We start from the raw sequence: 12,889 nt of genomic DNA, 5'->3' as shown, positions 1-12,889 counted from the left end.
TACTTGGGGTTAAAGGCCTCAGCTTTTCTCCTCCAAACATATTGCTGGGCATTGTGGCCAAACAGCTCGATTTTTGTTTCATCTGTCAACAGAACTTTCCTCCAGAAGGTCTTATCTTTGTCCATGTGATCAGCAGCAAACTTCAGTCGAGCCTTAAGGTGCCTCTTTTGGAGCAAGGGCTTCCTTCTTGCACGGCACCCTCTCAGTCCATGGAGATGCAAAACACGCTTGACTGTGGACACTGACACCTGTGTTCCAGCAGCTTCTAATTCAGGGCAGATCTGCTTTTTGGTGATTCTCGGTTGAATCTTCACCCTCCTGACCAATTTTCTCTCAGCAGCAGGTGATAGCCTGCGTTTTCTTCCTGATCGTGGCAGTGACAAAACAGTGCCATGCACTTTATACTTACAAACAATTGTTTGCACTGTTGCTCTTGGGACCTGCAGCTGCTTTGAAATGGCTCCAAGTGACTTTCCTGACCTGTTCAAGTCAAGGATTTGCTTTTTCAGATCCATGCTGAGCTCCTTTGACTTTTCCATTGTAGCGTTTGTGGGCGTTTGCATCCAATGAGGCCTATTTAAATGGCCTCAGAGAAGTCACCAGCTGTAGTCACTCATAATCACTCACAAGAAGTTAAGAGGCCATGCTATGAAGCTCATTTCACTGACACAACATTCTAAGTCACCAAAATTGCTAATTCGTGTTGCTGTATGTATATTTTTGACCCAGCAGATTTGATCACTTTTTCTGTTAACCCATAATAAAGTCATAGAAGAACCAAACTTCATGAATGTTTTTTGTAACAAAGAAGTATCTGTTCCAATCACTCTATCAGAGAAAAATCAGAGTTGTAGAAATAACTGGAAACTCAAGAGAGCCATGACCTAATGTTCTTCACAAGTATATGTAAACTTTTGACCACGACTGTATATGCCGTGTGTGTATATGTATATATATGCACCCTAATCTTGATTAACAAAAGCAAAAGCTTTATTCATAAAGGTTCTTAATGTGATTTGTGGACATAAATAATTGAATTAGAGTTTTGTGACAAGTGGCATTGCTCAGGCACTGTGCGTATTATAAATAATTGATTATTGGATAAAGGAAGGTTCGCTTAGCTACATTGAAAGGTCTTTCTCTTATGTTATTCATGTGTATTTCATCTTCAAGATTCCCTCCTGTTATTAATGTATACACTCCAGAAATGCACTAGTGCTTATATAATGCCATTACCAGAATAAGAGACCATTCTATTCTTTGGTGTAATCATCGTCAAACATACCACTTTGAAATCTTCCGTCCTGCACTCGGTGCCATGGAAGTGACAAGACAAAACCATGTCATGGATGTCATGGCCAGTACGGTCATAGAATTCCAGCATGTTGAAAGGTCGTGGCTTGAAGTTGTGAAAGTCAGCTTTGACCTTCAGGCTCTCCAAAACGCTCTCCTCCACAAGATGGATGTCTCGAATCTCGTACCTTCACAAAGAGTTGTTGGTTGGGGGGAGATGTTAAATGGTATACCATCCCTTAACATTCATTAACACGTTCAATGCCACTTTTCATCCATTTGGATTAAAATAAGTTTATCATTAGTAGACATCCAATCCATTTGAAGTCGGAAGCTCGGCAGCGAATAAATGAAGCAACCCACTTCAAATAGATTGAACTTCTAGCGCTGCTAATGACAGCTTTAATTAAAAGATGGAAAGTAAAGTATGCATATTAGGGTTATAACATTTGAACTTTTTTTTCCAAAATCAAAGTTATGCATCATGGTTGGATTACGTTTTTGGTAATAGTGAAAAAATCCATTTTGAACACATTTAAAAAGGTCCCCTGAAAAAAAAGTCTAAAAGTCAGGAACCTTTTTGACGGAGAGAGCCATAAACAATTCATATTTTGAAATATTATTATTTGAGAGGCATACTTAGGATTTCAAAGTGAAAATACATGAGCGTGTTTCCATTTTTTAGTGATTTCACCACTTTTAAAATAGAAAAAGTCTCTGAATTCTTTTGATGACATTTTAACATTTTTTCTAATCAATGAGTAGCAATGAGCGTATACATGAGGAAGAGTCTAATGAAAAAAATATGATCATAAAGGCGCTAGAAGCGGTGTCAACGCCACATCGCTGAAGTGACGCTCTTATTGGTGGGTAATATCCCTTAAATGCATTCCCTGTGAGGATCCAGTGTGTCGTAGTGAAAATACAGCCTTGTTTTGGCTCGCCAAATATCATATCAATTTCCATTTCTTTTGTAAATATCAATCTACATAATCGCAATGGGTGGCTGAGTGGCACATCAGCCTCACAGTTCTGGGCTCGATGGTTTGATCCCAGGTCAATTCTCACTGTGTGGAGTTTTCATGTTCTCCCTGGGCTTGCGTGGGTTTTCTCTGGGTACTCCAATTTCCTCCCACATCCCAAAAACATGCATGGTAGGCTGGTTGAACACTCTACATTTCTCCTAGCCATGAGTGTGGGCGTGAATGGTTGTCCGTCTACTGCAATTGGCTGGCCGCTGCTTCAAGGTGTCCCCCGTCTGGTGCCCATGGTTAGTTAGGATAGGCTACAGCGTACGACCCTTGTGAGGATAAGGGGTTCAATGGTGAGATGCAGAGCGATTGATTTTGAGGGCAAATGGTAGTCTGTCTTTCTGTGTGCACTACGACTGACTGACGACCAGTTTGGGGTGAAGTCCGCCTTTCGCCCAATGAAGGTTGGGATAGGCTCAAGCGACCACGATGTGGCCTCGAGGCATTTAAAATCATTGAATTGCTAAATTTGAACTGTTTTTTTAAACAAAAACAAATGTTTCCACAATAACCCAACTTTCATGCACGAATTATGTTTTAGTATTTTGTTTGACTGAGTCATTCCTCCCAATTTAAATGAATTGTAGGTCTATTCCTGTCAATGATTTGCAATGAGTTAAACGCTATGAAAACAAAAGACTAAGTTGGAGTTTTACTTGCGGCCACAACCAGACTGTATTTCTATTTTTTGTGACTTTATTTCATTTAACTTTTATATACATTTTATTAATGTCTACACAATTAGAGATCAGTAATAAAACTAATAGTTATGATTACCTTCATGTTGTGTCTTTGGTTGCGGCGCGAAATGGGACCCAGGAATGCAAGGAGTTGACATACGGACGGAGTGCTGGTGCACAAAATTAAAGACTTTAATAAGAACTAACTGAAAAAGCCATACAAACTTAGGACTTTCAACAATCAACAAAGAAAAAAAACTAACAGGGATAGCACATACGCCCAGTGACGGGGAGACGACATGACCAAATCAAAGCAATAATCCCACAACCAGACATACCAGAACACAAGGTATAAATCCACACAAGAGGCCTGATTACGAATCACACACACTTGGCCACATAAAGAAAGGGGAGCTCAGAGGGAGACGAGAGTTGAAAACACAATCACCCGGACAGCACACACAAGGGAAAATACGCACACATCCACCCAAATCCCCAACAAAACATGACAGATTACAAACATTTTACAAATTAATTATTCATTAATTTTCCATTCCATTTATCCTCATAAAGGGTTGTGGAGGTGCTGAAGCCTATCCCAGCCAACAATGGTAAGTAGGTGCGGGAGACCCTGAATTAGTTGGCAGCCAATCAAGGGGCACAAGGGGATGGATAACCATTCACAGATGCACACAACAAAACACAACATAACTCAAGCACGACATTACTCAAACATAATCTCAGCAATAAAATAAATAAAACAATACTCCGACAAGGGTTGGCGAAGAGGCGGAAATTAAATACATACAAGGGAAAACGCCCAAACCACAAAACCCCAACAAAACATTACAGCTGTATTGTCATAAACATATATTTTTTTTATGTATTTAAGTTTTGTGTCTGAATGCATTTATTTGTCCTGAAACCAAATTTGAAACGTATGTAATAGATGACAATGATTAAAAATCTCATCTCATCTCATTTTCTGAACCGCTTTAACCTCACATGGGTCGCGGGAGGTGCTGGAGCCTATCCCAGCTGACTTCGGGCCAGAGGCAGGGGACACCCTGAATTGGTGGCCAGCCAATTGCAGGGCACAAGGAGACAAACAACCATTCATGCTCACACTCATACCTAGGGGCAATTTAGAGTAGTGTTTCCCAACCTTTTTTTAGCTGCAGCACACTTTTTGCATTGAAACAATCTCAAGGCACACCACTATCTTAAAATCTTCTAATTTAAAACTATGTTGCCTATATTAACATTATGAAGTCATTCTCATCAAGGTTTTATTCACAGGGTTTAAGTCACCCCCCCCAAAAAAAATTATTCCTAACTCTATTTTTTTTCACACTCATCCAACATCATCAAAGTTGATATCCGCAGCCCCCGAACAGCTTTCATTTCGACTGATGTTAAAATACTTAATGCAACCTTTTTTAACCTTATTTTATTTTAATTTTTGGCTTTTTCTCCAGGCGGCCCGGTGGCGCGACCAGTTAGCGCGTCGGTCTCACAGCTCTGTGGTCCTGGGTTCAAATCCAGGTTACATCCACCTGTGTGGAGTTTACATGTTCTCCCCAGTCCTGTGTGGGTTTCCTCTAGGTACTCTGGTTTCCTCCCACATTCCAAAACCATGCACGGTAGACTGATTGGACACTCTAAATTGCCCCTAAGTATGGGTGTGTGTGCATGGTTGTCCGTCTCCTTGTGCCCTGCGATCGGCTGGCCACCGATTCAGGGTGTCCCCCTCCTCTGGCCCGGAGACAGATGGGATAGGCTTCAGCACCCCCCGCAACCCTAATGAGGCTAAAGCAGTTCAGAAAATGAGATGAGATGAGACTTTTTCTTCCAATATTACGCAAAAAGTAATGTGCTCACAGAGACTATGTCGGCAAAAGTTGATGCCCTTGAAACCGAACAACTGTTACGTCCATGGGAGGATGTCGATGCAAGGTACGAGGAATTAAGATCCAATCGCAGGAAAGCAGGCGAGGACGAGGGCAATTGTGCTCATAACCAAAACTTAAATAACATAGGCGGGATCTGACTAGGGAAACCACGGGGAATCGAGGAACGAGGTAACGTGGATACATGGCAAGGGAATTTAGGCAGACGATCCGACAATGACATTATAATCAGTGGGGTGTAAATAGACACAACAGGAACTAATTTTGAATCACACGCAGCTGTGCGGGTACAATGGCAAGGCAGGAGGGACAAACAAGAGTAGGGAAAAGGCAAACGGAAAAACAATAACAGGCTACTCCTAACAACAACTTCTGTTCACGTACTGTAAAAAACAGGAAAATGACTTAAATCTCGTAATATTACAATTCCCCCTGGAATCTTGTTATAGTACGATCTATGATTTCATATTTCAATTTTAGCCTCGTAATAGTTCGATTTTAATCTCCTAATATTGAGATTTCTGTCTTGGAGTATTACGATGTATGACTAATTTCCCGTGGCACACCTGAGCATCACTCACGGCACACCAGTATGCCGCGGCAGAGACCGGAGTACCCGGAGGAAACCCACACAGGCCTGGGAGAACATGCAAACTCCACACAGATGCACATTACCTGGATTTGAACCCAGGATATTAGGCCGACGCGCTAAACACTCGCCCCACCGGGCCGCCACAATTATATATATATATATATTTTGGAATTTTTGAATGCTATTTGGAAAGCAAATATGCCGAGAGCAGACTTGAGATTTGCCAGGCGTGCATATGCAACGTGTTCATGTCCACATGGCAAAGTAAGTGCTGTCAGCCTACCTGTGGTTCAGCAGCGCTAGCAGTTCCCCGGCGTGATACAAGTCGTTGCGTGTCACTCGACTGAAGCGGAAGGCGTTCAGGTTACAAAAAGTGACCGCGGGGAACGTCATGGTCGGGGTGGCGACCTCGTCCAGTTTGGTGACGAGAGGATACTCCAGATAGAAAAGGATCCGGTTCACGCATACGAAGAGCAACGCGGAAAAGGAGGCGAAGAAGACGACCAGCCAAAGGCATCGTCTGAGGCAGAAGCGCCCGTAATTGAAAATGTGCGCGATGCCGTGCAAGGTGGACCGGTGGGCGAAAACTTCAATCGGCGGAGGAAGATCCGAAACTGCGTGCTCCGTATTCGCCTTGACGTCCATCGTGATGTAGCGAGCCAGCGAAAGCAGTTCAGTCGATCATTTCGTCATTCACCTGTGGCGTCCACCTGCACAGGTGCAGACACGCAGTAAAGTGTCCGCGGGGTCGACTCCACATGATCATGGTCACTGTTTCAGAAACGGGGAAAAAAATCCAGAAACGCACGTGAGATGGGCATTTCCCTCAAGATCACAAGTTACATAAACGCAGCAGGAAATCGGGATGCGATTTTTTTTAGGGTGGATTGTGTGTTAGGTCCTCAGAGAAGACGCAAATCCTTCAAGACATTTCATCTTATTTAAGATGATCTTGCAGCCAACACGGAGGTTGAGAACAGAGTGACGTGAGGATACTACAGAGTGATGACGCTTGCTAGTTGCGCTCGCTGCTGAGTGGTGAGATTGTGCGTGTATGTGCACACAGCAGAAAAGGGAAGGCAGGAAGTGGTTGATTTAACTCTTTGGCTCCCAGTGACGGCGAAAATTGGCCCCCGGTGATCGATGTGGACAAATCCCAACAATGTATTATATATACACCTCCCAAATTTAATTGGAATCATCCACCTACAACGGAAGATTAGCAATGTTTATCTCATCTCATCTCATTTTCTCAAGCGATTAACTCACTTGGGTGGCGGGGGGTGCTAGACGTTATCCCAGCTGACTTCGGGCCAGAGGCAGTGGACACACTGAATTGGTGGCACAAGGAGACAAACAACCATTCACGCTCACACTCATACCTAGGGGCAATTTAGAGTGTCCAATCAGCCTACCATGCATGTCTTTGGAATGTGGGAGATAACCGGAGTACCCGGAGAAAACCCATGCAGGCCCGGGGAGGACATGCAAACGCTACACAGGTGGACCGACCTGGATTTGAACTCAGGTCCCCCACTGTGAGGCCGACGCGCTAACGGTTAGCGGCTAACCCCTCATCCGCCGGGCCGCCCCAGCAATGTTAATTACACATTTAATTAATCTTAGAAATTATGCCTGAAAATTCAAAAAAAAAAAAAAATACGGCTCCAAACATGCGTATACACCTGACAGAATATACCTACTTATTTTAATTCTGATCCAGCCACGAATAACGGAGTGCACATTTTACTTAGAATCCTCCCCATACAGAAGAAGGGCGACAACAAGAACAAAATGAGTGAGTTAAGCAGTTTTCATTGCTTTCAATGCGGTCCTTGCATTTCATTTCTGCGGATGAGTGGTTAGCGTGTCGGCCTCCCAGCTCTGGGGACCTGGATTCAAATCCAGGTTGGTCCACTTGTGTGGAGTTTGCATGTTCTCCCCGGGCCGCTGTGGGTTTCCTCCGGGTACTCCAATTTCCTCTCACATTCCAAAAACATGCATGGTAGGCTGATTGGACACTCTAAGTTGCCCCTAGGTATGAGTGTGAGCGTGAATGGTTGTTTGTCTCTTTGTGCGCTGCAATTGGCTGGCCACCAATTCAGGGTGTTTCCCGCCTCTGACCCGGAGTCAGCTGGGATAGGCTCCAGTGCCCCCGCGACCCTGATGAGGATAAAGCGTTTCAGGAAATTCAATTCAATTCAATTCAATTCAATTTATTTGGCAAAAAAAAGCACTAGGCTAAGGGCCATGTAACAAGACACAAGAAATGTGCAACAAACGCGGTGTAGTCACTGGTTCACGGCCAAAAAGTCATCCAGAGCCCGCTTGAACTGGGCGACCGTCGGCTTCTCGACCACACCCTGCGGAAGCCGGTTCCAAGGACCGGCGATGCGCACTGAAAAAGCCGCCTTCCGCCGATTCAACCGGAACCCGCGAGGGTACAGCTTCCACGGATGACCCCTCAGACCACGATCAGGTGCGGGCGTGAAGAAGAGGTCGCGGGGCACGCTGTAGATGCCGTGGAGGATGTTGTAGGCCAGTATTAGGTCCCCTCGCAGACGCCTAGCCTCAAGGGTCGGCAGGTTGAGTCGCTGGCATCTTTCCTCGTAGGACAATAGCCTGAGGCCGCGGACCATCCTCGTTGCAAGCCTCTGGACCCGCTCCAGATGCTGGATGTCCTTGGCGAGGTACGGTGATGCGGCTTGGATCCCATACTCGAGAATGGGCCTCACCAGGGAAACATACAACGGAAGGAAGATGTCTGCTGTGATGACGGCAAAGGACCGGAACATTAGGAACAGAACTCCGCGAGCTTTGTTGGCTGCTTGGATGCATTGGGCCGTTGGTTTGAACGTGTCGTCGACAATGATGCCCAGATCTTTGCACCGTTGAGTTCGTTCCAGTTCCAGGCGTCCCGGTTCAAAGTCAAGAGGTGAATCAGGAGGAGCCCCAATAGCCAGATGACTGCATTTTCGTGATATTGAGCCGCAGGTCCCACAGGTTCGACCAACTCCACACATGATGAAGGCACCTACGCAGGTCCTCGTAGTCGCTCCGGGGAGCAACGAGCTTCACATCATCGGCGAAGAGGAGAACCCGCTGGGAGATGTGCTCTGGCAGGTCGTTTACAAACACCACGAACAGCAGTGGTCCAAGAACGGAGCCTTGGGGGACACCGCTGGGGGCGTTGTGAGTCTCTGAAAGTATGCCATTGACTTGTACTTGAAAGGTGCGGCCAGCCAAAAACGCATCAATCCACCTCACGACCGCTGGGTGAATCGCATACGCTTCCAACTTGCGGAGTAGCAAGCGATGGTTGACCGAGTCAAACGCCTTGGCGAAGTCCAGGAAGACCAGGTCGGCAATTTGTGAATGAATGAATGAATGAAAAAGGATGCCCGTTTCCATTACACAAGGGAGCTATCCGCGGTGCTGCCGACTGTTCTCCCCCAAGCCTTCAGGTGGCAATAGAGACAACTTCTTATAATTTGGTTTAGCGGAAGCCGAGGAAGCACGTATACAAAGAAGAATGGCGTTCACTAACAGTGTGACTCGCGTACGTTGCATGGCTGTGCGCGCTGCTGTCAGCCTTCTGGCTGCAAGACAGCAACATGGCGTCTTCTGGCAGGCAACGAGGCAATTGATGGCGTCGACTGGAAACCGTAAGTTGCACAGCCGCCATGTCAAGTCGCATTAACTGCGAACTCTTGGCTGATCTGAGGTCTGCAAGAAACTCGTTTTTTTTTTCTCGTCCGCACAGGACGGATGTCCCTGGAATCCAATTCATGCATTGCGCGCCTTGTAGAGTAAAATTGACCGAATCAGATGTGGTAAACTTTTGTTTTAATGTAAAGATTCATATTTGAAATATAATAGTACTACTGCATGGCATCATACTACTTGGGCAAAAATTATTTTAATAATATATTTACATGAGAAAATTCCAAGCGAATTTGGTTAGTTTAGGTCATTTGTTGATCATTTCTATAATGGGAGTTTTTCAAAGTGATGATGAAAAATTATATGTGGAATATGAAGTTGCTCCGATAATGCCACACTTTGCCATATTAGCTAGTCCAAGCACTTTGCCTCAATTGTCAAAGGTCCAGGGCCAGGCACATTTCAAGTTCAAGAAGTTAATGTCATGAAGGTGATACTGAACATTTGATTTTAAAAAAAGACTTGGATGTGCCTTTAAACACTCTAATTGATCGTAATTTGGAACAAAAATAAATAGGCTTCATCATTGTGTTAATGGGCCAAATATTCACATTTTTCCCTTTAACCTTAGTTCTAATTAAACTTTATGAATGAAATTCGAGGTCCATTATGAGTCCCGTGAGCATTGTCAAATGCAAAAATTCAAAAAGATGAGTTCTGTTATTTTGTACCAGGCTCCCAACTAATATAAATGTGAGTGGACCTACCTAATGGTATTCCATTATTATTTACTTTTTAAAATTGTAAAAAAAAAAATAACAATGATTTTCACATTTCAATTTAAAATGACAAAATCAAAATATTGCCCTCAGCACATATTTTTGTTGCAATTTGACGTGCAATTTTTGATTTGCATGTATGTGGACAAGTTTTTAAAGTGATATACTTCCTAAGCAAATGACATTTCACTATGGATTTGACTGGGTTATTATGGACGTTATGGCCGTTTTGATTAGAGGAATTACTCATTCTTTTTGTTGGTTGTTTGACTGGTTAAGTGAGCAAAATATGTACTTTTGTTTCCAACAAAACCGCCTCTAAGATAATTCAATAACATTTAGAAATTTACTATCTGATTGGAATAATACCAACTAGCATGGAAAGATTGAAATGGAGAATGGAAAATTTTTAGGCTGCTAAACATGTTCCTATTCATCCAATTCTCAATGTATTTCTTTTCACGCAGAAGACTACATGCAAAATCATAATTTCTGTCAATGTAATAAGTTTGATCATAAAAAGGGTTAGGGTTGCTCTCTATAGGTTATCGGCTAGTTGTTTCATTTCCAGTTTTTCCCCTTGAGCCTAAAACATATTTTTCCCCAACTCTGTCATTTTCTTTTTGGGTATTTGTTGGACAAAATAATACATTTTTAATGAAATTCTTTATTAAAAAAAATACTCCTATTTCAAATCATCCTTCACATGTAAAAACAGTATTATAGTCCAGTTTGTGCGCAGATGTGCAGTTCCGCCTCGACGAGAGGACTGCCCACAGCAGTCTGGACCTCTTCAAGAAAGACACAGGCGTCATTTACCGTGTGCTGGGACTGGACCCCAGCCACGTGCAAGGCACCCCCGAACGTTTCCGAGACTGGGCAGTGGTGTTGGGTGACGAGAAGATCTCCGGGGGTCGCCATTACTGGGAGGTGACGGTGAAAAAGTCGCAGGAGTTTCGTGCGGGTGTGGCTGAAGCTCACATGTCTCGGGATGACTGTGTGGGCACCAGCACTTCCTCCTGGGTGTTCGGCTACGCTCAGCGCAAGTGGTTCACCATGACCAACAATAAGATGGTTCCTGTAACCCTGGTGGGCAAGGCGGACCGCGTGGGCATCCTGCTGGACTTTGAGGCGGGCCTACTGGGGTTGGTCGACATTGAGAAAGTCAAGGTTGTTCACATCATCAAGGCTCACTTCAAGACACCCCTGTGCCCTGCTTTTGGACTCTGGGACGGGGAGCTGCTCACACACTCGGGCCTGGATGAGCCAGAGTGCCTCAAAGGGCAGCTGTAGATAGGAATCCATGCAAAATAGTTATGTGACAGTGCCTTAAGTAGCCCATTTCACTCAAGTGGCAAAGGGTCCTAAACAAGCTCGTGTCTCACAGTTTGGGCTACTGTAGCTTTAGGTTAAAAAAATACTCGTATGTTACGGCAATTGTGCATTGTTATTCAAAATAAGACATTACTTGCATGACATTTGGTTGTTTTAGACAGGATTATGCTTAATTGTTTGGCAGTTAGCTATTAACCTTTTGGCTTCCAAATGGATTGGACCTCAATTGCTGTTTTGGATTATTTATGAAATGCATGAGACCAATGTGCCCTCTAAGCTGCGCGCGTGTGCAATTGCGCACTACTCTCGTCTTCTCTGCGCAGCAGCAATCATATGGCGCGCAGTAATTTTTTATTTTTTTATTTTTTTTATTTTATTTTTTTACCCCTTTCCCCATGATGGCGCCGTTTAAGCGGCAGCCAGTGGCAGTAGCTCTGTCCACTCTTATGTTTTTCGTGTTTTACAGCATGTTTTACATGAAAAATTAGAGGGAACATTGACATGCACCTGGTGTGCCCATAGCAAGCAATGATGATGTCGTGACCGGATGATTCGCATAAAGACGTTTTGCGGACCGACGTTTGACAGACGGACAGGTAGCCGAATGAACGTTCGTTCAAACAGCGTTTAATGATTAAATACAAATACTAGTATTTGTTAGTTTAATGATTAAATACAAATACTAGTATTTGTATTTAATAATTAAATGCTGTTTTCAGCTGGATTTGACCGAATTTGAGAGCATTTTGAGCCGTTTGACGAATGGACGTACAGACGCTCCCCTACTTACGAACGAGTTCGGTTCCGAGCGATTGTTCATAAGTTGAATTTGTTTGTAAGTTGATTCAGTGCTATATTTTGTATTATAATTTATGTTTAAGGCCTATATAAGTATATTGAAGGTTGATATAAGTGCATTTGTATGTTTAAGGCTTGTATAAGTAACACGCATTGGTTTGTACTGAAAAAAACATTTAATAAAATGGAGAATATGTACAGTACTGTATAGAGAGAGAGAGATTTATGTATTAGAAACTGGCCGAAAGAAGCGATCTAACGACGATTGCAGTTTACTTCTTTTTTTCATCATAAATGATGCGGTAGCACTGTATGGCATCATTCAATTGATTTGCAAACTTTGTGCAACGTTCAATATTTGGGTCCTGCTGCTCGATCTTTCTGTTTATAAATGGTACTGACGGTCGAACGATTCAAGTTGTACATATATGTGCAACGCTCACCACTCTCACGCGCATCAAGCTTCGTTATTATTGCCACTCGTTTCGAATGAAATGGCTTGCCTCTTCCTTGCAACTCCCTCAATAGAAGCATTTCGGTTTTTACCAACCATATTCAATGATGGATGCATGAGATATTTAATGATACAAATGAAAAAGGTTCTTTGCACACTGGAGATACATTCACGCACTTCCGCATTGCAACGAAGAAGAAGGTAGATGCTGGGTGAGCTGAGCTCTCACAGCGCCAGGCGTCGGTATTAGCGGCGGAAAGAAGTACTACTCTGAAAAAGGCGCGAAATACAAAATTGGACTTACGAACATTTTTTGACTTAAACGCAATTTGCAGACATGTTCGTATGTACCGT

The 12,889-nt window shown here is 43.6% G+C and overlaps 2 protein-coding genes across 2 annotated transcripts in view; one reads left to right on the top strand and one right to left on the bottom strand.

The window, feature by feature from the left end:
- The window catches only part of LOC144065338 (acid-sensing ion channel 1-like), a 36,556-nt gene extending 30,024 nt beyond the window's left edge, over nucleotides 1-6,532 (bottom strand). The window contains exons 1-2 of the mRNA XM_077588101.1: nucleotides 5,790-6,532; nucleotides 1,286-1,481 (exon numbers count right to left, since the gene is read on the bottom strand). Of these exons, the coding sequence (XP_077444227.1) occupies nucleotides 1,286-1,481; nucleotides 5,790-6,151 (558 nt within the window). The 5' untranslated portion in view covers nucleotides 6,152-6,532. The remainder of the gene's footprint in view (nucleotides 1-1,285; nucleotides 1,482-5,789) is intronic.
- Nucleotides 6,533-9,015: 2,483 nt separating this feature from the next.
- LOC144076959 (SPRY domain-containing protein 4-like) lies at nucleotides 9,016-12,284 on the top strand. Its single transcript, XM_077604388.1, has 2 exons — nucleotides 9,016-9,171; nucleotides 10,691-12,284. Exons 1-2 carry the CDS (start codon nucleotides 9,039-9,041, stop codon nucleotides 11,239-11,241), a joined length of 684 nt encoding a protein of 227 aa, XP_077460514.1. The 5' UTR covers nucleotides 9,016-9,038; the 3' UTR covers nucleotides 11,242-12,284.
- Nucleotides 12,285-12,889: the final 605 nt, after the last annotated feature.

Source organism: Stigmatopora argus, chromosome 1 (assembly GCF_051989625.1).
Source record: "Stigmatopora argus isolate UIUO_Sarg chromosome 1, RoL_Sarg_1.0, whole genome shotgun sequence".
Taxonomy (NCBI): Eukaryota; Metazoa; Chordata; class Actinopteri; order Syngnathiformes; family Syngnathidae; genus Stigmatopora; species Stigmatopora argus.
Note: the sequence above shows the minus strand (reverse complement) of the source record. Positions and strands in the feature narration are given on the sequence as shown.